Source organism: Lissotriton helveticus, chromosome 6 (assembly GCF_964261635.1).
Source record: "Lissotriton helveticus chromosome 6, aLisHel1.1, whole genome shotgun sequence".
Taxonomy (NCBI): Eukaryota; Metazoa; Chordata; class Amphibia; order Caudata; family Salamandridae; genus Lissotriton; species Lissotriton helveticus.
In genome coordinates, this window is record NC_136067.1 from 292,261,231 (window position 1) to 292,285,943 (window position 24,713).

Consider the following 24,713-nt stretch of genomic DNA (forward strand, 5'->3'; position numbering starts at 1 on the left):
CTTTCAGACTACTGAGTCAGTCCTGCAAAAGTTCAGGTAATAGTCATGCTTGTCTAGAATCACAATGTGAGTCTGTGCCCACTCCTACAATCATCCTGACAGAAGCATGTACTTATCTGATCTCTCTGCTGAAACATAAGTGCTTATAAACTTATCTTGCTGTCAACTACTAGCACTCTAGGAACCCAGCTACTGTCTATGCAGTTGCAGAATGACTAAGGCATTGAGACAAGCAGTGGTACAGTCAAATGTGCACAATGTATGCGGTCCCTTAACCACTTGCAGATTGCTGAGTCAGTCCTGCAAAATTCCAGGTAATAGTCATGCTTCTCTGGAATCACACTGTGAGTCTGTGTCCAATCCTACAATCATCCTGACAGAAACATGTCCTTATCTAATCACTCTGCTGAAACGTAAGCGCTTATAAACTAATCCTGCTGTCAACTACTAGCACTCTAGGAACCCAGTCACTGTCTATGCAGTTGCAGAATGACTAAGGCATTGAGACAAGCAGTGGTACAGTCAAATGTGCACAATGTATGCGGTCCCTTAACCACTTGCAGATTGCTGAGTCAGTCCTGCAAAATTCCAGGTAATAGTCATGCTTCTCTGGAATCACACTGTGAGTCTGTGTCCAATCCTACAATCATCCTGACAGAAACATGTCCTTATCTAATCACTCTGCTGAAACGTAAGCGCTTATAAACTAATCCTGCTGTCAACTACTAGCACTCTAGGAACCCAGTCACTGTCTATGCACTTGCAGAATGACTCGGGCATTGAGACAAGCAGTGGTACAGTCAAATGTACACAATATATGCGGTCCCTTACCTCCTTGCAGACTACTGAGTCAGTCCTGCAAAAGTCCAGGTAATAGTCATGCTTGTCTGGAATCACACTGTGAGTCTGTGTCCACTCCTACAATAATCCTGACACAAGTATGTCCTTATCTAAATCACTCTGCTGAAACATAAGTCCTCATAAACTTATCCTGCTGTCAACTACTAGTACTCTAGTAACCTATTCACTGTCTATGCACTTGCAGAATGACTCAGACATTGAGATAAGCAGTGGTAAGTCAAATGTGCACAATGTAGGCTGTCCCTTAAACCCTTGCAGAGTAGAGTCAGTCCTGCAAAAGTCCAGGTAATAGTCATGCTTGTCTGGCATCACACTGTGAGTCTGTGTCCACTTCTACAATCATCCTGACAGAAGCATGTCCTTATCTAATCACTCTGCTGAAACATAAGCACTAATAAACCTATCCTGTTGTCAACTACTAGCACTTTAGGAACCCAGTCACTGTCTATGCATTTGCAGAATGACTCAGGCATTGAGACAAGCAGTGGTACAGTCAATTGTGAACAATATTTGCGGTCCCTTAACCCCTTGCAGTCTACTGAGTCAGTCCTGCAAATATCCAGGTAATAGTCATGCTTTTCTGGAAACACACTGTGAGTCTGTGTCCACTCCTACAATCATCCTGAAAGAAGCATGTCCTTATCTAATCACTCTGCTGAAACATAAGTGCTATAAAGTATCCTGCTGTCAACAACTAGCACTCTAGGAACCCAGACACTGTCTATGCACTTGCAGAATGACTCCAGCAATGAGACAAGCAGTGGTACAGTCAATTGTGAACAATATTTGCGGTCCCTTAACCCCTTGCAGTCTACTGAGTCAGTCCTGCAAATATCCAGGTAATAGTCATGCTTTTCTGGAATCACACTGTGAGTCTGTGTCCACTCCTACAATCATCCTGACATAAGCATGTCCTTATCTAATCTCTCTGCTGAAACATAAGTGCTTATAAACTTATCTTGCTGTCAACTACTAGCACTCTAGGAACCCAGTCACTGTCAATGCAGGTGCAGAATGACGAATGCATTAAGACAAGCAGTGGTACAGTCAAATGTGCACAATGTATGCGGTCCCTTAACCCCTTGCAGACTACTGAGTCAGTCCTGCAAAATTCCAGGTTCTAGTCATACTTATCTGGAATCACGCTCTGAGTCTATGTCCACTCTTACAATCATCCTGACAGAAACATGTCCTTATCTAATCACTCTGCTGAAACATAAGTGCTTATAAACTTATCCTGCTGTCAACAACTAGCACTCTAGGAACCCAGTCACTGTCTATGCACTTTCAGAATGACTCTGGCATTGAGACAAGCAGTGGTACAAATAAATGTGCACAATGTATGCGGTCCCTTAACCCTTTGCAGACTACTGAGTCAGTCCTGCAAACGTCCAGTTAATAGTCATGCTTGTCTGGAATCACACTGCGAGTCTGTGTCCACTCCTACAATCATCATGATAGAAGCATGTCCTTATCTAATCACTCTGCTGAAACATAAGCGCGTATAAATGTATCCTGCTGTCAACTACTAGCACTCTAGGAACCCAGTCACTGTCTATGCACTTGCAGAATGACTCAGACATTGAGACAAGCAGTGGTACAGTCAAATGTGCACAATATATGCGGTCCCTTAACTCCTTGCAGACTACTGAGTCAGTCCTGCAAAAGTCCAGGTAATAGTCATGCTTGTCTGGAATTCCACTGTGAGTCTGTGTCCACTCCTACAATCATCCTGACAGAAGCATGTCCTTATCTAATCACTCTGCTGAAACATAAGTGCTATACACGTATCCTGCTTGCAACAACTAGCACTCTAGGAACCCAGTCACTGTCTATGCACTTGCAGAATGACTCAGGCATTGAGACAAGCAGTAGTACAGTCAAATGTGCACAATGTATGCGGTTCCTTAACCCCTTGCAGACTACTGAGTCAGTCCTGCAAAAATCCAGGTAATACGCAAGCTTGTCTGGAATCACACTGTGAGTCTGTACCCACTCCTACAATCATCCTGGCAGAAGCATGTACTTATCTAATCTCTCTGCTGAAACATAAGTGCTTATAAACTTATCTTGCTGTCAACTACTAGCATTCTAGGAACCCAGTCACTGTCTATGCACTTGCAGAATGACTCATGCATTGAGACAAGCAGTGGTACAGTCAAATTTGCACAATGTATGCAGTCCCTGAACCGCTTGCAGACAACTGAGTCAGTCCTGCAAAAGTCCAGGTATTAGTCATGCTTTTCTGGAATCACACTGCGAGTCTGTGTCCACTCCTACAATCATCCCGACAGAAGCATGTTCTTATCTTATCACTATGCTGAAAAATAAGCGCTGATAAACTTATCGTGCTGTCAACTACTAGCACTCTAGGAACCCAGTAGCTGTCTATGCACTTGCAGCATTGATTCAGACATTGAGACAAGCAGTGGTACAGTGAAATGTGCACAATGTATGCGGTCCCTTTACCCCTTTCAGACTACTGAGTCAGTCCTGCAAAAGTTCAGGTAATAGTCATGCTTGTCTAGAATCACACTGTGAGTCTGTGCCCACTCCTACAATCATCCTGACAGAAGCATGTACTTATCTGATCTCTCTGCTGAAACATAAGTGCTTATAAACTTATCTTGCTGTCAACTACTAGCACTCTAGGAACCCAGTCACTGTCTATGCAGTTGCAGAATGACTAAGTCATTGAGACAAGCAGTGGTACAGTCAAATGTGCACAATGTATGCAGTCCCTTAGCCCCTGGCAGACTACTGAGTCAGTCCTGCAAAATTCCAGGTAATAGTCATGCTTGTCTAGAATCACACTGTGAGTCTGTGCCCACTCCTACAATCATCCTGACAGAAGCATGTACTTATCTGATCTCTCTGCTGAAACATAAGTGCTTATAAACTTATCCTGCTGTCAACTACTAGCACTCTAGGAACCCAGTCACTGTCTATGCACTTGCAGAATGACTCGGGCATTGAGACAAGCAGTGGCACAGTCAAATTTGCTCTATGTATGCAGTCCCTTAACCCCTTGCAGAGTACTGAGTCAGTCCTGAAAAAGTCCAGGTAATAGTCATGCTTGTTTGGAATCACACTCTGAGTCTGTGCCCACTCCTACAATCATCCTGATAGAAGCATGTCCTTATCTAATCACTCTGCTGAAACATAAGCGCGTATAAATGTATCCAGCTGTCAACTACTAGCACTCTAGGAACATAGTCACTGTCTTTGCACTTGCAGAATGACTCAGGCATTGAGACAAGCAGTGGTACAGTCAAATGTGCACAATATATGCGGTCCCTTACCTCCTTGCAAACTACTGAGTCAGTCCTGAAAAAGTCCAGGTAATAGTCATGCTTGCCGGGAATCACACTGTGAGTCTGTGTCCACTCCTACAATCATGCTGACATAAGTATGTCCTTATCTAATCACTCTGCTGAAACACAAGTCCTTATCAACTTATCCTGCTGTCAACTACTAGCACTCTAGGAACCTATTCACTGTCTATGCACTTGCAGAATGAATCAGGCATTGAGACAAGCAGTGTTACAGTCAAATGTGAACAATGTATGCTGTCACTTAAACCCTTGCAGACTACTGAGTCAGTCCTTCAAAATTCCAGGTAATAGTCATGCCTGTCTGAAATCACACTGTGAGTCTGTGGCCACTCCTACAATCATCCTGACAGAAGCATGTCCTTATCTAATCACTCTGCTGAAACATAAGTGCTTATAAATGTATCCTGCTGTCGACTACTAGCACTCTAGGAAGCCAGTCACTGTCTATGCACTTGCAGAATGACTCAGGCATTGAGACGAGCAGTGGTACAGTCAAAGGTTCACAATATATGCGGTCCCTTAACCCCTTGCTGATTGCTGAGTCAGTCTTGCAAAAGTCCAGGTAATAGTCATGCTTTTCTGGAATCACACTGTGAGTCTGTGTCCACTCCTACAATCATCCTGACAGAAGCATGTACTTATCTATTCACTCTGCTGAAACATAAGTGCTTATAAACTTATCGTCCTGTCAACTACTAGCACTCTAGGAACCCTACTACTGTCTATGCACTTGCAGAATGACTCAGGCATTGAGACAAGCAGTGGTACAGTGACATGTGCACAATGCATGTGGTCCCTTAACCCCTTGCAGACTATTGAGTCAATCCTGCAAAAGTACATGTAATAGTTATGCTTGTCTGGAATCACACTGTGAGTCTGTGTCCAATCCTACAATCATCCTGACAGAAACATGTCCTTATCTAATCACTCTGCTGAAACGTAAGCGCTTATAAACTAATCCTGCTGTCAACTACTAGCACTCTAGGAACCCAGTCACTGTCTATGCACTTGCAGAATGACTCGGGCATTGAGACAAGCAGTGGTACAGTGAAATGTAAACAATATATGCGGTCCCTTACCTCCTTGCAGACTACTGAGTCAGTCCTGCAAAAGTCCAGGTAATAGTCATGCTTGTCTGGAATCACACTGTGAGTCTGTGCCCACTCCTACAATCATCCTGACAGAAACATGTACTTATCTAATCCCTCTCCTGGAACATAAGTGCTTATAAACTTATCTTGCTGTCAACTACTAGCACTCTAGGAACCCAGTCACTGTCTATGGAGTTGCAGAATGACTAAGGCATTGAGACAAGCAGTGGTACAGTCAAATGTGTACAATGTATGCGGTCCCTTAACCCCTTGCAGACTACTGAGTCAGTCCTGCAAAATTCCAGGTAATAGTCATGCTTGTCTGGAATCACACTGTGAGTCTGTGCCCACTCCTACAATCATCCTGACAGAAACATGTCCTTATCTAATCACTCTGCTGAAACATAAGCACTAATAAACCTATCCTGCTGTCAACTACTAGCATTCTAGGAACCCAGTCACTGTCTATGCACTTGCAGAATGACTCAGGCATTGAGACAAGCAGTGGTACAGTCAAATTTGCACAATGTATACGGTCCCTTAACTCCTTGCAGACTACTGAGTCAGTCCTGCAAAAGTCCAGGTAATGGTCATGCTTGTCTGAAATCCCACTGTGAGTCTGTGTACACTCCTACAATCATCCTGAAAGAAGCATGTCCTTATCTAATCACTCTGCTGAAACATAAGTGCTATAAAGTATCCTGCTGTCAACAACTAGCACTCTAGGAACCCAGACACTGTCTATGCACTTGCAGAATGACTCCAGCAATGAGACAAGCAGTGGTACAGTCAATTGTGAACAATATTTGCGGTCCCTTAACCCCTTGCAGTCTACTGAGTCAGTCCTGCAAATATCCAGGTAATAGTCATGCTTTTCTGGAATCACACTGTGAGTCTGTGTCCACTCCTACAATCATCCTGACATAAGCATGTCCTTATCTAATCTCTCTGCTGAAACATAAGTGCTTATAAACTTATCTTGCTGTCAACTACTAGCACTCTAGGAACCCAGTCACTGTCAATGCAGGTGCAGAATGACGAATGCATTGAGACAAGCAGTGGTACAGTCAAATGTGCACAATGTATGCGGTCCCTTAACCCCTTGCAGACTACTGAGTCAGTCCTGCAAAATTCCAGGTTCTAGTCATGCTTATCTGGAATCACGCTCTGAGTCTGTGTCCACTCTTACAATCATCCTGACAGAAACATGTCCTTATCTAATCACTCTGCTGAAACATAAGTGCTTATAAACTTATCCTGCTGTCAACAACTAGCACTCTAGGAACCCAGTCACTGTCTATGCACTTTCAGAATGACTCTGGCATTGAGACAAGCAGTGGTACAAATAAATGTGCACAATGTATGCGGTCCCTTAACCCTTTGCAGACTACTGAGTCAGTCCTGCAAACGTCCAGTTAATAGTCATGCTTGTCTGGAATCACACTGCGAGTCTGGGTCCACTCCTACAATCATCATGATAGAAGCATGTCCTTATCTAATCACTCTGCTGAAACATAAGCGCGTATAAATGTATCCTGCTGTCAACTACTAGCACTCTAGGAACCCAGTCACTGTCTATGCACTTGCAGAATGACTCAGACATTGAGACAAGCAGTGGTACAGTCAAATGTGCACAATATATGCGGTCCCTTAACTCCTTGCAGACTACTGAGTCAGTCCTGCAAAAGTCCAGGTAATAGTCATGCTTGTCTGGAATTCCACTGTGAGTCTGTGTCCACTCCTACAATCATCCTGACAGAAGCATGTCCTTATCTAATCACTCTGCTGAAACATAAGTGCTATACACGTATCCTGCTTGCAACAACTAGCACTCTAGGAACCCAGTCACTGTCTATGCACTTGCAGAATGACTCAGGCATTGAGACAAGCAGTAGTACAGTCAAATGTGCACAATGTATGCGGTTCCTTAACCCCTTGCAGACTACTGAGTCAGTCCTGCAAAAATCCAGGTAATACGCAAGCTTGTCTGGAATCACACTGTGAGTCTGTACCCACTCATACAATCATCCTGACAGAAGCATGTACTTATCTAATCTCTCTGCTGAAACATAAGTGCTTATAAACTTATCTTGCTGTCAACTACTAGCATTCTAGGAACCCAGTCACTGTCTATGCACTTGCAGAATGACTCATGCATTGAGACAAGCAGTGGTACAGTCAAATTTGCACAATGTATGCAGTCCCTGAACCGCTTGCAGACAACTGAGTCAGTCCTGCAAAAGTCCAGGTATTAGTCATGCTTTTCTGGAATCACACTGCGAGTCTGTGTCCACTCCTACAATCATCCCGACAGAAGCATGTTCTTATCTTATCACTATGCTGAAAAATAAGCGCTGATAAACTTATCGTGCTGTCAACTACTAGCACTCTAGGAACCCAGTAGCTGTCTATGCACTTGCAGCATTGATTCAGACATTGAGACAAGCAGTGGTACAGTGAAATGTGCACAATGTATGCGGTCCCTTTACCCCTTTCAGACTACTGAGTCAGTCCTGCAAAAGTTCAGGTAATAGTCATGCTTGTCTAGAATCACACTGTGAGTCTGTGCCCACTCCTACAATCATCCTGACAGAAGCATGTACTTATCTGATCTCTCTGCTGAAACATAAGTGCTTATAAACTTATCTTGCTGTCAACTATTAGCACTCTAGGAACCCAGTCACTGTCTATGCAGTTGCAGAATGACTAAGTCATTGAGACAAGCAGTGGTACAGTCAAATGTGCACAATGTATGCAGTCCCTTAGCCCCTGGCAGACTACTGAGTCAGTCCTGCAAAATTCCAGGTAATAGTCATGCTTGTCTAGAATCACACTGTGAGTCTGTGCCCACTCCTACAATCATCCTGACAGAAGCATGTACTTATCTGATCTCTCTGCTGAAACATAAGTGCTTATAAACTTATCCTGCTGTCAACTACTAGCACTCTAGGAACCCAGTCACTGTCTATGCACTTGCAGAATGACTCGGGCATTGAGACAAGCAGTGGCACAGTCAAATTTGCTCTATGTATGCAGTCCCTTAACCCCTTGCAGAGTACTGAGTCAGTCCTGAAAAAGTCCAGGTAATAGTCATGCTTGTTTGGAATCACACTCTGAGTCTGTGCCCACTCCTACAATCATCCTGATAGAAGCATGTCCTTATCTAATCACTCTGCTGAAACATAAGCGCGTATAAATGTATCCAGCTGTCAACTACTAGCACTCTAGGAACATAGTCACTGTCTTTGCACTTGCAGAATGACTCAGGCATTGAGACAAGCAGTGGTACAGTCAAATGTGCACAATATATGCGGTCCCTTACCTCCTTGCAGACTACTGAGTCAGTCCAGAAAAAGTCCAGGTAATAGTCATGCCTGTCTGGAATCACACTGTGAGTCTGTGTCCACTCCTACAATCATCCTGACAGAAGCATGTACTTATCTGATCTCTCTGCTGAAACATAAGTGCTTATAAACTTATCTTGCTGACAACTACTAGCACTCTAGGAACCCAGCTACTGTCTATGCACTTGCAGAATGACTCAGGCATTGAGACAAGCAGTGGTACAGTCAAATGTGCACAATGCATGCGGTCCCTTGCCTCCTTGCAGACTACTGAGTCAGTCCTGCAAAAGTCCAGGTAATAGTCATGCTTGTCTGGAATCCCACTGTGAAACTGTGTCCACTCCTACAATCATCCTGACAGAAGCATGTCCTTATCTAATCACTCTGCTGAAACATAAGTGCTATAAAAGTATCCTGCTCTCAACAACTAGCACTCTAGGAACCCAGTCACTGTCTATGCACTTGCAGAATGACTCCGGCAATGAGTCAAGCAGTGGTACAGTCAAATGTGAACAATATATGCGGTCCCTTAACCCCTTGCAGACTACTGAGTTAGTCCTGCAAAAGTCGAGGTAATAGTCATGCTTGTCTGGAATCACACTGTGAGTCTGTGTCCACTCCTACAATAATCCTGACACAAGTATGTCCTTATCTAAATCACTCTGCTGAAACATAAGTCCTCATAAACTTATCCTGCTGTCAACTACTAGTACTCTAGTAACCTATTCACTGTCTATGCACTTGCAGAATGACTCAGACATTGAGACAAGCAGTGGTAAGTCAAATGTGCACAATGTAGGCTGTCCCTTAAACCCTTGCAGAGTAGAGTCAGTCCTGCAAAAGTCCAGGTAATAGTCATGCTTGTCTGGCATCACACTGTGAGTCTGTGTCCACTTCTACAATCATCCTGACAGAAGCATGTCCTTATCTAATCACTCTGCTGAAACATAAGCACTAATAAACCTATCCTGCTGTCAACTACTAGCACTTTAGGAACCCAGTCACTGTCTATGCATTTGCAGAATGACTCAGGCATTGAGACAATACCTAAGCACTTATAAATTAACTGAGCACTCTGTTTGCAGCACTGTCATCATTCTATTTACTAGTGATGTTCTTCTAGAATGACCTAGGCACCAACACAAGTACACGTACATTATTCTGTGCACAATACCTAGAAACCTCTAAGCAGATACCTACTATTGGTACACTCCACTAAATACTGAAGTAGTACTCATGCAACCTAGGATACCTCCTGTCAGTCACATGCAGTTTGTCAATCACCCATCCAGCACTATGTTCCTATTGTATTACTCTGCCAATACCTAAGCACTTATGGGGCAGATTTACAAGCCCCCTGTGCCACCAGTACGTCACTTTTAGTAACGTAGTGATGGCGTTGAGGACTCCTCCATATTTACAAGGAGAGGAAAAGCCACCCTGTGTGGCTTTTCCTCTCCTTGAAAATATGACCCATTCAAACGCAGCACTTTGCGTTGAAGGGGCATTCCATGGGTGTTGCTGTGTCTGTTCCCACACAACACCCATGGAATTACACATCAAGATTTACGAGAAAGTGTAAATCTGTAGATATGTGGCAATGGTGCGCCACCCTAGAGGTGGTGTAGCGAGGCACAACAAGGCGAAATGTTTTAATTTCTCCTAGTTTTTTCCTCTTTAAATGCATGCTGCATTCCACAGCACACATTGAAGGAGGAAAATGCCTTTAGTGATTGTTTTTGTGCAGGAAGTATTCCCTTCCTGCACAAAAACAAACTCCCCACAGCACAGATATCCTTGCACCATGGTGCAAGGGTGCTTGCGTCACTGCATGGCTGCAGTTTGTGTGCTAGTGCGGAGGGAGCACAGAATTGCGACATATTCATGTAAATATGTCACATCCCTGTGCTTCAGAAGTGCCGCAGCGCTGTACTGCTAAAGGGCTTGCAGTGTCATGCTGCAGCACTTCCTCATAGATCTGCCCCAATAAATTCACCATACAGTACTAATGCATTCTTCCAGTCAATCATGCTCTACACATACAGTCAACCAAACTTTCAGACATTACCATGCAATTATAGTTCTTTTTTTAAACCAGATAAGGTAGTTCTGAACTTTTTTCTTCTTCTGTTTTTTGTTTTCTATTTGTTTTGTAGTTTTTTTTTACAATTTTGAACTTTTTTTGGAGTTCTTTAAAAATTGAACAAAGAAGGAACTAAGTAAACAGTTAGCTTTTGAAATTCAACATCATTCCAAAAACAAAAAAATAAAAAAAATGGCATGTGTGGTTCTGTTGAGCTGCACAAATAGCGTCCACTGACTGTTCACCATAACAGATGATGGTTTTGCACTTAGTGCAGTGCAGCTGCAGAAAAGCAAATTCTTGGCCAATGTCTACTGGTGGTACTGAAGTGGACGCTCCGGAGGTGCTAGCAATGCCTGGTGATGGATTTTTTGCTGCACGCCTCATTTCTTCTCGTGCCAGATTCTTCGGGTGAATGGTCTGCAGATATTTATACATACTTGCTGTTCCACAGGACTATTTCTTGTCACTGCCTTGTGATAGAACCCTGTCACAAAGCAAGCATGTGACTTTTCTTGCGTTGACCTTTTTTTCTCCGGCAGGAAAGGTGAAAAATGTCCATACCACTGATTCAGTCCTCTGCTTGGGTGGATCTTCCTCCAAGATATCTTCATCTGAAAAAATGAGTAGCTTGCGAACCAGATGCCATTTCTCCAATGCAATATTTTTAAAACATAAAAAATTCCAAAACCATCCCTGGAAGAAGAAGAGATGTCTCATCAACTGCTCCAAACAGAATAATTAAAATTGGTGGGTTCCTTCAAAAGTTACAGTGGGAAATGTTATGAACCAATCAAATCTTTTTTTTTTTTAGGTCACATGGGATCCGCGCACCGTGCACTCACGAAGCGCGCACCCGACGCGACTTCGCGAAAACATATTTAAAAGTAATATAAGTTTATTACAAGTTAATTACAAGTAGAAATATATCATTTTTATTAATACTTTAGATAAACTTTTGCCCTAATATGTACATTAAAGACACGTACATATCATTTTAGAATATAAAAAATTGCGCGGGAGACGAGCACCCACGCGCCCCAGCACGTATATAACGTAACGTGGGGCCCGCCACCGCGCAAGTATCGCGGACCATAATACGCATGTATCGCAAATACACAGGTTGCATACCGGTCGCGCATAGCACGTAACATTGAACGTATATGACGTAACTGAAAAAAACCACACGCTCGTCACTCACCATACGCGGATCCTTCATGACTTTTCCAAAATGTCAGCTAGAATACGCGGATCCGCAGCGGTAGGTATGCTTTGGGTACGTGACTCCCATAAAAAATTGGAAAAAAACGAAATAAATAAAAATATTTCAGTTTTAATATTTTTTTTGCAATTTTGAGAAAAATATATAATGTTGTTTAATAAATAAAATATTTATAAATAAACAGTTAAGAATCTGTTGAAATTCAGTACAAAAAAAATAGGTGTAACTACTATTGCACTTAAAAATTAGCCTTTAAAAAACCTTTGAAATTTACTGAAAAAAACTTAGGTTTCAGAGACGTTATAGTTAGAAATTAGCATTCAAAAAACCTTTGAAATTCACTGAAAAAACCATAAGTTTCAGAGACGGTATAGTTAGGAATTAGCATTTAAAAAACTTTTGAAATTCACTGAGAAAACCATAGGTTTCATGAGTGTTATAGTTAGCTGGACATTTCACTCATACAAAACCATAGAAATTCCTCCGTTATAGTTAGTTGTGCTAACTATAACTGGCGCGCCCGCAATACACTGCTGATGATGTCACGTATTACATCATTCATGACATGGTCAGTGACATAGCTGAACTAACTATAATGGGGGAATTTCTATGGTTTTGTACAAGGGAAATGTCCAGCTAACTATAACACTCATGAATATATATATATATATATATATATATATATATATATATATATATATATATATATATATATATATATATATTACCTACTGGCGATCGCCAGTAGGTATATATAGTTAGGATTTTTTCCCTATGGGATTTTTGAAAATTCTATGTCTAATAACTTTGGCGTTTGTGGACGGAATTGGCTGAAATTTTCAGGAAAATGGCACATTTTGTTTCTGAGCAGCCCCTGAAAATTTTGGGGGGGTTCATCAAGGGGGGGCCGAGAAAAAAGGGGGGTCCCAAAACGCGTTTTTCCCATGTTAATTTCCATAGGGCGGTTGGCCTCACTTTTAGCCCGAACGGCTGAATGGATTTGCACGAAACTTGGCAAAATTGTAGGGACTGGTAGCCCGATGTGCCTTTTGTAGGTCTCAATATATGTGCTCCAGTGGATTTTGAGAAATTAACGTTTAAAAAAAGATATATATCTGTAACAGCGGACCAGGCAGCGGCCCAGGACGCGTACTTTTCGCGCAACGGAGCTTTGTGAAGCGAAGCTGATTGGTTCTCCGGCGTCTGTCAACATTCCAAACAGTCCGTAGCGGCCGCCATCTTGTCTCCCGGTAGGATCGGGAGACAAGAGGAGGTCAAAACAAAGGGGGAAATAACTATAAGGGGGCATAGTAGATCCTCGCTGACCCCCTAGGTTTGATGTGGAGGTTTTAAAAGGGCCCCGCGGGGCAAAAAAAAATAATAATAATAATAATCGAACGGCTGAATGGATTTGCACGAAACTTGGCAAAATATTAGGGACTGGTAGCCCGATGTGCCTTTGCTAGGTCTCAATATATGTGCTCCAGTGGATTTTGAGAAATTAACGTTCAAAAAAAGATATATATCTGTAACAGCGCTCCGCTTCGCGTAACGGAGGTTTGCGAAGCTGATTGGTCATTCTGTCACTGGGCTATAGTTGGGCTACATCTGGCTGATATTTGGGCTACATTTGTTTTTTTGTGTGTCTGGCGGCCATCTTTGGGCTACATTGGGCTACATTGGGCTACATTTGGGCTCCAACATATATATAGGCCAATGTAGCCCAATATATATTTTTCAAAGTTAATTTTCGTAAAAACCACTGGAGCATATATCTTGAGACATAGCAAAGGCACATCGGGCTACCAGTCCCTACAATTTTGCCAAGTTTCGTGGAAATCCACTCAGCCGTTCGAGCTAAAAGTGAGTCCAACCGCCCTATGGAAATGAAGGAAATGAATGGGTAATTTGTAATTAGCAAATAGCTCATCGCAAACTAGGAATGGTAAAGAATCGCTATTTATTCCTTAAAGTTCGCTATTTAGGAAATGCAAAAAACTTTGATGATACATATGGCGGTTCATCTCTAACAAGATAAGAAGCATAGGGATACATTTATGATGACTGGCGCATCACCAGGGATGTGTTAGTCATTCTGTGCCGCTATTCCGTCACCTATGGTGTGCTGCATTTACAATGCGGCGCATCATGGGGCAAAAACAGCACAGATGCGTGATGTATCTGTGCCGTAAAGGTGGCGCATTGCTGGAGTTGTATCGCAAGTGTGATGAAGCTCCAGCAAGGGTCGGGGGTGCCCCTGTCGCAGGGTTTCTGTTCTCACACAGAACTGTGGACAGAGGATTGGAACCTCGGCGAATTAGGGTGTCCCAAAACTCACGTTAGTAATCAAAAACTCCTTAGCAAGCTAGGTACAGTGTCACATTGGATATAACAAACTCTCAATGTTTAGACAATCCAGAATATGAACTTATAGTACCTCAGGATACGTGGAACTCATGAACAGTCGGTCGTTATATATTTCTTAGAAACCAGAACATGGAGTTAAGAAGAACACATGTGTATTTGAAATGTTTATTTACTAATGCCGTCTTCACAGGCGTAGTATCTTAGATAATACAAGTACACATATTATCAGTAGCAAAATTACCAGCATAGTTACTAGTACATAAAAAGCGAATGGTGATAGTATGTTAACATGCTGTAAATGAATAAGAGTTAGCAACACTTATAAGCAGCCGCGGGCCGTGGAGGGAGTTACGGTGGGGCAGGGAGGCGGGGAGGGGGAGGGGCAAGGTAGAGAGGGCTCCACCCTGCTTCTCCCCCTCCCCGCCTCCCTGCCTCACCGTAACTCCCTCCACGGCCCGCGGCTGCTTATATCTCACCCTCCCTAATACACATATTATATTATTTGCTAAGAAGGTCTCTTTGTGTTGGTTTAGGGCGTGCCCATACTTTAGTGTCTTAGATTTGAAGGAATCACATCAGCATACACCAGCTCTCTCTTCATGTGAGCCGCATCAACTGTTGTGTATGTGTGTTCGGCAAAGCAATATAAAACCCGCCTCATGCCCAGAATTGGCAGAAGTTGCACTTATGTTATGAGTATGAAGTCGTGGAGATCAGACCTCATAACAATTCTGTATCGTGTTGTTCTTGAAACTTCAGCACTCGCTGTACAGATATAGTTTAACAAGCAAAGCAGATAGTAGAGCAATAACATATTATTCTCATGTAAACCACGATGAACTACTAGGTTGAAAGCTAAAGCAACAACTAAGTGTCGTGTGCAGAAGTTGCAAAAAAGGAAAAATGGCGTTTAAACCGGTAATGAGCCCATGCTAACTTAACACGGTGTAAAGATATCCAGGACCTAGATGACACCTCCCCATGATCCGGAAACGAACTGAATAAGATAATAGAAGTGCCATCTCATGAGAGCAGATTGCAAGTTTATATGTGGACGGTCCGCAAGGTAAAGCATTAAAAACTAGGAAAATTTAATGCTAAAGAAAAATAAAACAGCCAAGTACTTTATCGAGTCTTAAGCCAATAGGCAAGGTAAATAATAAAAACTTGACAAATAAGTCAATGAATTGTCAATGAAATGCTAGTACTCAGCATATCAAACATGAAAAAGGTCTATGACATAACTGTGTATGCAAAATAAGCTGCAACAGCCTCCAATAGGAAGTCACCGTCTTCATCCGAAAACAGTTCAGCCATCCAATTTAAAAGCGGAAAAGAACATACGTGCTCTCCCAGCACCGGATCCTCTATCACCATCAGAGGACAGCTCGGTGGGTTTTCAAGAAAGCTCTGTTCCGAGAAAGACTGTGCTGCCGCCAGTAAATTCCAGGGACCAAGTAGTCCATGCATCAATGCCACAGCCATAATCCTTTCGCCAGGACAAACCAACTCGTGAGTAATGATAGGAGTCATCAGCTGATTAAAGTCGACGTCAGGAGAAACCGGTCCGCAGAGACACAAATCAATGGCCCAATCGAAATCACAGGTCAGGCAGTGAAATACAGGCTGGACACAGGTGAAGTAGGAGAATCGAAAAGATAATCCATATGCCGTGCTTAATATCGCCAACGGCATTGTGCCATAATATTCTAGCATGCGATTGCGGAACAGTGTCAGCAGCTGCAGGGTGGGAGGTTGCATAGGAGGGACATCCATATTTAAAAATGTAAAAAAGCACAAGAGCGTCCGCTGGTAATGCAAGTAAAAATGCCAATCCACGAACCAGAGTGGAGAAAATAGAATGAAAGGAAGCAGGGATGAGTCCAAAGATTTTCTCAAATGAAGTCACAAGACCACTGGTAACAACTTTAAAAAAGTGCGCCAGGGACTTTGCGGAGGATGCGTTAAAGATAGTCGGAACCATCTTGCTGAATTTGAAAGGCAAATCTGAATTGAAAAGTTTGTGCACCTCTGTACGGGTGTTCGCTATGTGAAGCACGAAAGTTTCACGGGCCGAACTCAAGGCCACCTCTCTCTGAGACAAAAGAGCTCTTATTCTTGCCATGCCGTTGAAATCTGTCCCAAGGTTGGTATTTGTGGCCAGATTGAAAACTCCCTATGTTCATGTGTGGGAGGAAATAGAACATTTCTGCAGCAAAGAACCCGTTCACTTACTGTTACGATAAAAGGAATACTTTTAATTAACTCAGAACAATCTTCATTATTGAGCATCAAATAACTACCATTTTCCAACAACTTGAACGTGGGGATGATAGCAGGAACTGGCGTGCCTTGCAACACGCAAGCCATATTTGGTCGGTGTTTGTTGCATGAACCGTGTAACTGTATGTGCCTACACATTAGTGAATGATCTGGCGTCTCAGTGCATTCCTCTCCATTCAGATAAACTTCTTGATCATCTTTGAAACATCTGTATGTGTATGGAAGCGACCAGACCTCATGAAGAAAAGCACTACCTAAAGGTTCATAACGACCTATTGGTATATATTTCATACAATTTGAAAACTTATATAAAGCAAAAGGCAGCGTTATTAAACCGTGGATAAGGCACGTTGCCAAAAAACTCGCAATCCTCTGCTGATGATGTCACTGAGCATGTCATGAATGATGTAATATGTGACATCATCAGCAGTGGATTACGGGTAATAGTATCTCTAGTTTACTCCCCTATAGCTGTCTTTCTTTTAACATAAGTGTCTGTTTCCTTCCCTTATACTTACTGTTTTTGGTTCGCTTCCGGTTCGCGTACCGGGGAGCGAACTGGGAAGCGAACTAAGAGAAATAGAGGTTGGCACAGTTCCAAATATTGTACCAATTTTTTAATAACGGGGAGGTAGTTCTGAAAAGAACTTTTTTTTTTATTTTTCAGAACATTTTTTTACTTTTTTTGAATTTTTCTGAACAGTTTTATATTTTTTTGGGTTTTTCTTGGAGGGGGCAATGAAAACGATTCATTGTAAAGGGCTCAACAGGAGCAACAAAACAAAAAAAAGAAGTATTTATTATTTTGGGCGTTTCGTACAAACTTGCATATGATAGTCAATAGCTCTGTTGATCAGAGTGATGCTTTTTTCTCTGTAGGAAATGAATCCATCGCAAAATACGCAGATGTGTTTTACATCACCAAATCTCATTTGTATATTTGGCACCATCTCCCTGCCCTCTGGTCCCGTTACTTCCGGTACAACAGATCTTCTGGCCATAATAGGGAGATTATGTAGGTCGTTCCGAAACTGTGCAGCACTGTAGTTGTTAGGATGCCACCTAGTCATATGGCGATGCATTGTGTAGTTTCTGAAACTGTATTTTTTGTCGGTCCCTCTGGACAGTCTATCTTGACATATAAGGCAAGTTACGTATCTTGCATTTACTTTTTTCTGACCTTTGGGAATTTTAAAAAATTGCCAAATGAAGTTTTCTTTCCGGTGAGACGTCCTGGGCTGCTCAGGCAAAAACTGCCTCTCTTCGTGCTCGTCCTCCTGTTCCTCTTCTTCCTCTCCTTGTTGAATTATAACTTGAGCAGGTGGTCCACTCTTCCTTGGATGTGGTGGAGGTGGTGGGGAAGCACCAGCTGAAGCTAATAAAGAAGCCATTGCTCAGTGATCACAAAGGGTCTTTCTCTCACAATGATGAAAGTCAGAGTGAGGAAAGAAGGAGGGATTTTCATCATTTGGGAAAAACAAGAGTTCTCAACCAATCAAAAGTGTTCATTTTAGATTATATGACCTAGTCTTACATCATTAGGAAACCAAAAGTGAAATGAACCAATGAAAAGTGTTATTACCAAGTCACATGACTTGCTGTGTTTACGTTAAGCGCTTTGCAGGGCCTCCCGGTTTGCTTCCAGAAACCTGCGCTTTGCGACTCGCTTCGCGTACCAGTTCGCTAACGTTGTACGTCATATGACGTATCACGCGACAACGTGAAACGTCATGCGGACGGGAGGCGTCACGATGTTGTTTTCTAACGCGGCACTTGCGGTAAAGAAACGTTTACCGGCTCGCGGTCTATTTCGCGGCATCAAGGTCAGCTAACGGGAAGCTTCCCGATTCGCGAAGCGGGAACGAAGAAAAAAAAATATTTTAAAAAAAAATTATTCATAAACATATAAAATATATTTTTGGATTTAAAGAAGAATACATTTTACAGCTACAGATATTAGCTGTTAAAAAACCAATGAAATTCACAGAAAAAACCATAGGTTATAGACCATATATAGTTAGGAATTAGCATTTACAAAACCTTGAAAATTCACTGAAAAAACCATAGGTTATAGACCATATATAGTTAGGAATTAGCATTTAGAAAACCTTATTTTACTCACACAAAACCATTGAAATTCCATATATAGTTAGTTGCACTAACTATATATCGCGCACCCGCAATCCACTGCTGATGATGTCACATATTACATCATTCATGACATGGTCAGTGACATCACTGATGACATCACTGATGACATCTCAAATGACATCACTGATGACATCACTGATGACATCTCAAATGACATCACTGATGACATCATGACACACCAATACCAGTTACTACATATGCACTCACTGATTCCTACGTCTACACACACATTCACTCATTCACCCATACAATCACTCATACATACAGTCACTTATTATTACAACACTATCATATGCACTCATACACCTATGCAGACAGTCACACACTGCCACTCATCCATGGAGTTACTCACACACCAAGCCAGTCCTGTAAAGAATCAATCACACTTCCATTTCTTCATCTATACAGTTAAACACAGAACACCATACTTCAGTGACATCACTGATGACATCACTAATGACATCTGAAATGACATCACTGATGACATCTGAAATGACATCACTGATGACATCATGACACACCAATACCAGTTACTACATACACACTCACTGATTCGTACGTCTACACACACATTCACTCATTCACCCATACAATTACTCATACATACAGTCACTTATTATTAGAACACTATCATATGCACTCATACACCTAGTCAGTCCTGTGAAGAATCAATCACACTTCGATTTCCTCATCTATAGTTAAACACAGAACACCATACTTTTCACACATATACTAACACATACTTACTCTCTTATACAATCACTGATACAAGTACAGATTGATATGCACAGTCACACACCTCCCAGCCAGCCACACACACACTCAGTCTTCCATACATCCAGTCATTCTTCAATATGTAAAACGTATTTAAACTTTACAAAAACACACAGACACTAGATGATGTCATCAGTGATGTCATTTGAGATGTCATCAGTGATGTCATCAGTGATGTCACTGACCATGTCATGAATGATGTAATATGTGACATCATCAGCAGTGGATTGCGGGTGCGCGATATATAGTTAGTGCAACTAACTATATATGGAATTTCAATGGTTTTGTGTGAGTAAAATAAGGTTTTCTAAATGCTAATTCCTAACTATATATGGTCTATAACCTATGGTTTTTTCAGTGAATATATATATATATATATATATATATATATATATATATTCACTGAAAAAAACATAGGTTTCAGGCACGTTATAGTTAGGAATTAGCATTTAAAAAACCTTAGAAATTCACTGAAAAAAACATAGGTTTCAGGGGCGTTCTAGTTAGCTGGACATTTCACTCGTACAAAACCATTGAAATTCCCCTGTTATAGTTAGTTCAGCTAACTATAACTCGCTCGCTAATGACGTCACATATTACATCACTGATGACATGGTCAATGACATCACTCATGACCTCTCAAATGACATCACTCATGACATCATCCAGTGGAATGTGTGTCTTTCTGAAAATTAAATATTTTTTATATATGTATATCTCAAGGTCGATGGAAGAATAAATGGGTAAATGGATACTTTTTTTAGTAAAATTGGTTGTGTAACTGACTGATTAAAGTGTATCTTAGTGAATACATAGGTTAGTGAGTAATGTTTAAATATGTAAATATCTGTATCAGTCTCTCACTTTGTGTATAGTTGGCTGCATGGGTTGGTGAGTAGCTACATGAGTGTCTATATGGGTTATTAGTTGATTTTGTGAGTATCAGTATGAGTGTCTGAGTGGGTGTATGGTTCAGTGGGTGGTATTACTTTGCGCATAGATGCATGAATGAGTGACTCACTGTTTGTATGTGTTTTGAAGACAGCATGTGTGCAGGACTGTATGGGTGGATGAGTGTGTGTATGGGTGTGTCAGTGAGTGAATGACTGGCTCAATAGTGTCTTTATGAGTAACTACATATGTTTTAAACTAGTATATGTGAGTATTGGTGTATATAAGTGAGTATATGTGAGAGTGAGAGTTTGGAAGAGTTTATGTATAAATAAGTATGTGTTTCTATAACTGATTGTTTAAGAGAGTAAGTATGTGTAACTTGATGTAGAAGTAAGTGGTGGTGTGTGTGTATAACTGTATATGCAAGTAAATGAATGTTTGATTCTTTATTAGCATGAGTGACTATGTGTGTGAGTAACTCTATGGATGAGTGGCGGTGTGTAACAGGATGTATAGGTGTATGAATACATATGCTGAGTGAGTGACTGTATAGGACTGTTCGTGAATGAGTGGATGTGTATTTAGATCTTGGAATTACTGAATAGATTTTTATAACGGGTATTGGTATGTCCATTCTTTTGAAATTTTTTGTTTCTATTTTTGAATGTGTGTATCAAAGGTTATATTAGGGTGAGAGGACGTCTGCCACTCTATCACAAGGATGATGTCTTCAGTGATGTCATCAGTGATGTCATTTGAGATGTCATAAGTGATGTCATGAGTGATGTCACTGACCATGTCATGAGTGATGTAATATGTGACATCATCAGCAGTGCACTGCGGGCGCGCGAGTTATAGTTAGCTGAACTAACTATAACGGGGGAATTTCAATGGTTTTGTACGAGTGAAATGTTTTTTTCAGTGAATTTCTAAGGTTTTTAAAATGCTAATTCCTAACTATAACGTGCCTGAAACCTATGGTTTGGGGGGATCCCCTGAGCAGGCCTAAGGGGTCAGGGTGTTTCTACCCTGTCCCCTTTTCGTGTTTTTCGCATTTTTTTCTTAGGTTTCTTGTACCTCGGTTCTACCGAGGCACAAGATGGCTGCCAACACTTCCTGATTTCAAGTGTTGACAGCCAATTAGAATACAGCTTGTGCTCGGCAGGGTGTGCTTAGGGTACGTGGATCCTCCGCGGCCATAGATATATATGTGATTTTACTTTTGATTTTCTCAGGACCTACTGAACGGATTTGCACCATTTAAGCAAAAGGCTCGACTCTGAACCAAGGGCTACCTCTTTGCCAAATTTGGTGTAATTCCGTTTATCAGTTCGGGCTGTAGTTGCAATTAAAGGTTCCTATGGGAAATTGCTTGGGGAAATCACGTTTTGGGACCCCCTTTTTCTCGGCCCCCGCTTGACGAATCCCCCTGAGACTTTAAGGACAGGAGCGTACCGGAGCGGGCCATAAGTTTTTAAAATTCTTCAAAGATTCGTCAACCGGTGCCAAAGTTATTCTAAATAGAATGTTGCAGATTTACCATGGATAATAGGTCCTAACTATAACTACCTACTGGCGACCGCCAGTAGATAATATACACACACACATATATATATTTATATATTTATTTTTGTTGGTAAAGGATGTAGCCTTACGGCTAGAGTGGTCGACCTCAGAGCTGGTGAACTGGATTTGAGTCTCGGCAACGACGCTCAACATCCTGTGATTGTGGGCAAATCACCTAATCTCCCTGTGCCTAACAAAAATGAATGTGTCCATCTCTAACAAAACTGGTGCTCATGTAAAGCATTCTGATACCGGATGTCTCGGGTCTAGTTCGCGCTATATAAAACTCTAAAAATAAAAAAATAAACAAACTTACAAAAGAAGCTTTGTTGCGTACATATACACATACATATATATATTTTATGTTTAAAATGAGCAATCATGGGGCACGATTCGCAAAACATTTTTGCGTTTCTGACAATTGTGTTCATGTCCAAGAAAAGTAGGCCACATTCTCATTTACAGATGTAACTGGCATGTACAAAGTCAGTTTTAGGATGGATTTTTCACTGTCATAACTATAGGCTTACAGGCAGAAAAAGGTGTGTTCTAGGGAGGGTGTCTCTGGAATTTTCAATTATTAGGCAGATAGCTTGTCACAACAATATATATTTCCTGAAGTATGTCTGTGATTCTTTGTGAATCCCATAAAAGTGAAAAAAATGACCTTAAACTTAGTAGTAAACCCTATGGAAGTAGATTTTCAACTATTACAATCTGAGCTTTATGAATCAGGACATCAGCTAAAACATACCATCTTTTTTTTTTCCTAAATAGGAGCAGAGTACTGGGCAGCTGGATGTGGTTAATGCCTCTGGCTGTGGCAATGTCAACATTTGGTTCTATTAATGGTGGATTCTTCAGTGGAGGGCGTTTGTACTATGCAGCAGCACGAGAAGGTCATCTGGTAAGAGAATAAGCATTTTAAGCAGTCTACTCTAGAAAATGCTCAGGTAGCAAGAATAAGCACTGGTTTTAATGCAGAATGAAAAGTCTGCCCATTTTAGATAAAAGTACAAGTATGCATAGGCCTCTCCTATGTATGTAAATAGATTTATATCGAGCAAACGCAGCTGCAAAGCAAGGCAGCCCTGTACAGTAACGGGAGATACCATGCATCTGGTTCAGTTGACGAGGTGGTAGATACTGGAGTACTGAAGGAGGTAATAGAGAAGTAGGAGGGAGAATAGAGGAGGATGTTGGATTGTGAAATACAATCATAGATGGTAGCCGTGACAAAAGGTTGGCAGAAGTAGGTCAACGTGAGGGTAGACACTGGTAGACACAATAATAGCTGGACAAGAGTGGAGGTGAAGAAAATACAGTTTCCTGTACCCCTGGAAGAAGGGTGTAGGGTAAGAGGCTATGCATAGAGTGAGACACACTGACAGCAAGTCATGGGTTAGCAGTGGGTTAGGAGGATTGGGCCGGGAAGAAAGGGCAGAAGCTCAGGCAAAGTATTAGGGCATGGAGTAGCATCTGGAATCCGTATTGAGCTCTTATCTATAATGGAAAAGGGACCATGTTTGGTAAATTTCCTATGGGAAGGAATTTCACACCAGTGGTGCAAGAGAAAGCCTAGCATCCAGGCTTCTCCTTTCTGCATTTTCTGGTCCAGAATCTGATGACTGTACCACTGAATGTCTTGCATGCCTTCTGAATGTCTTGATCTTGCATGCTACTTAATGTAGGGTGTCACCATTGACTGCCTTGCCAGTTTTGTAGCAGGTATTGAAGATATTGTGGGGGGGGGGCAGGGGGAATCGATGGATGTTCATAAGCATTGAATTGACCCTATAAAAATTCTGACCACCTATGATAAGGATTGCTGCAAAATGAAGAACACACTTCACGGGTGTCTGTTGAGTATTTGGGAGCCGGCCATTACAGAATTTCCACAGTCAAGCTATATTAGGAATAGAGAGTATATGCCGGCGGTGGAGTCTAGCCCTAGCCAAGATGGTCCTTGGCTGTCCGGCGCTGTCCTACAAAATAAATTTGAATGGCCCAGATGCCCACATTGTTCCATCCATCGGGGCGTTCAGTCGGAGGGCATCTGGGACACATTGCTGCCCTTAAACTGGCAGCTTGCCTGCCAGCAGCACCAGCACTCAGATTGGTGCATCTACTACAGTCACAACTCATCATGGCTGCTGGGACACCGTAATTAGCAAAGCCCATGCAATCCCCGATGTTCCAACTGTGCAAGCCTGCCCAGTCCCCGACCGCATAAGGAGCATAACCGGCATAGCCGCTTAATGTGCAGCAGGAGAAAATCAGCTCATACTCATCCCACATTGCAGAACAATATGCAAGGATAGAACCAGCAACAGCAGACAACAGGTCAGAACCAAGACCAGAAGAGGCCTGGTCAGCATTAAGGCTAACAAAAACCAGGTCAAACCCATAACCGGGTAAACCAAAACCAGCAGCAAAAAGCAGGTCAAAATCAAGGACGCAGTCAGCAGAAAGGCAGTCAAAACAAGGAAGAGAGTCAGCAGGCAATAGAAGACTGTCTGGAATCAAAATCAGCAAAGATCAGTCCAACACAATGGGCAAACTCAGCAATAGAAACAAGGTCAGAACCAGGGTGGAAAAACCACGAGGGGAGTTCTATCTGCAGTCCTCTTACAGTGCCATCCCTAATTGAGATGTTGCCTTTGGACAATACTCTTTTTGGCCCCCTGTTATTGGCCATAGATCACAGACCCCACTACTTTTAGCCCTCCAAGCCATTCTGCA

General features: G+C 41.9%; 1 protein-coding gene across 1 annotated transcript in view; it reads left to right on the forward strand.

Moving 5' to 3' along the window:
• The window catches only part of LOC144762267 (b(0,+)-type amino acid transporter 1-like), a 471,604-nt gene that overhangs the window by 352,277 nt on the left and 94,614 nt on the right, over positions 1-24,713 (forward strand). The window contains exon 4 of the mRNA XM_078647409.1: positions 22,749-22,878. Within this exon, the coding sequence (XP_078503535.1) occupies positions 22,749-22,878 (130 nt within the window). The remainder of the gene's footprint in view (positions 1-22,748; positions 22,879-24,713) is intronic.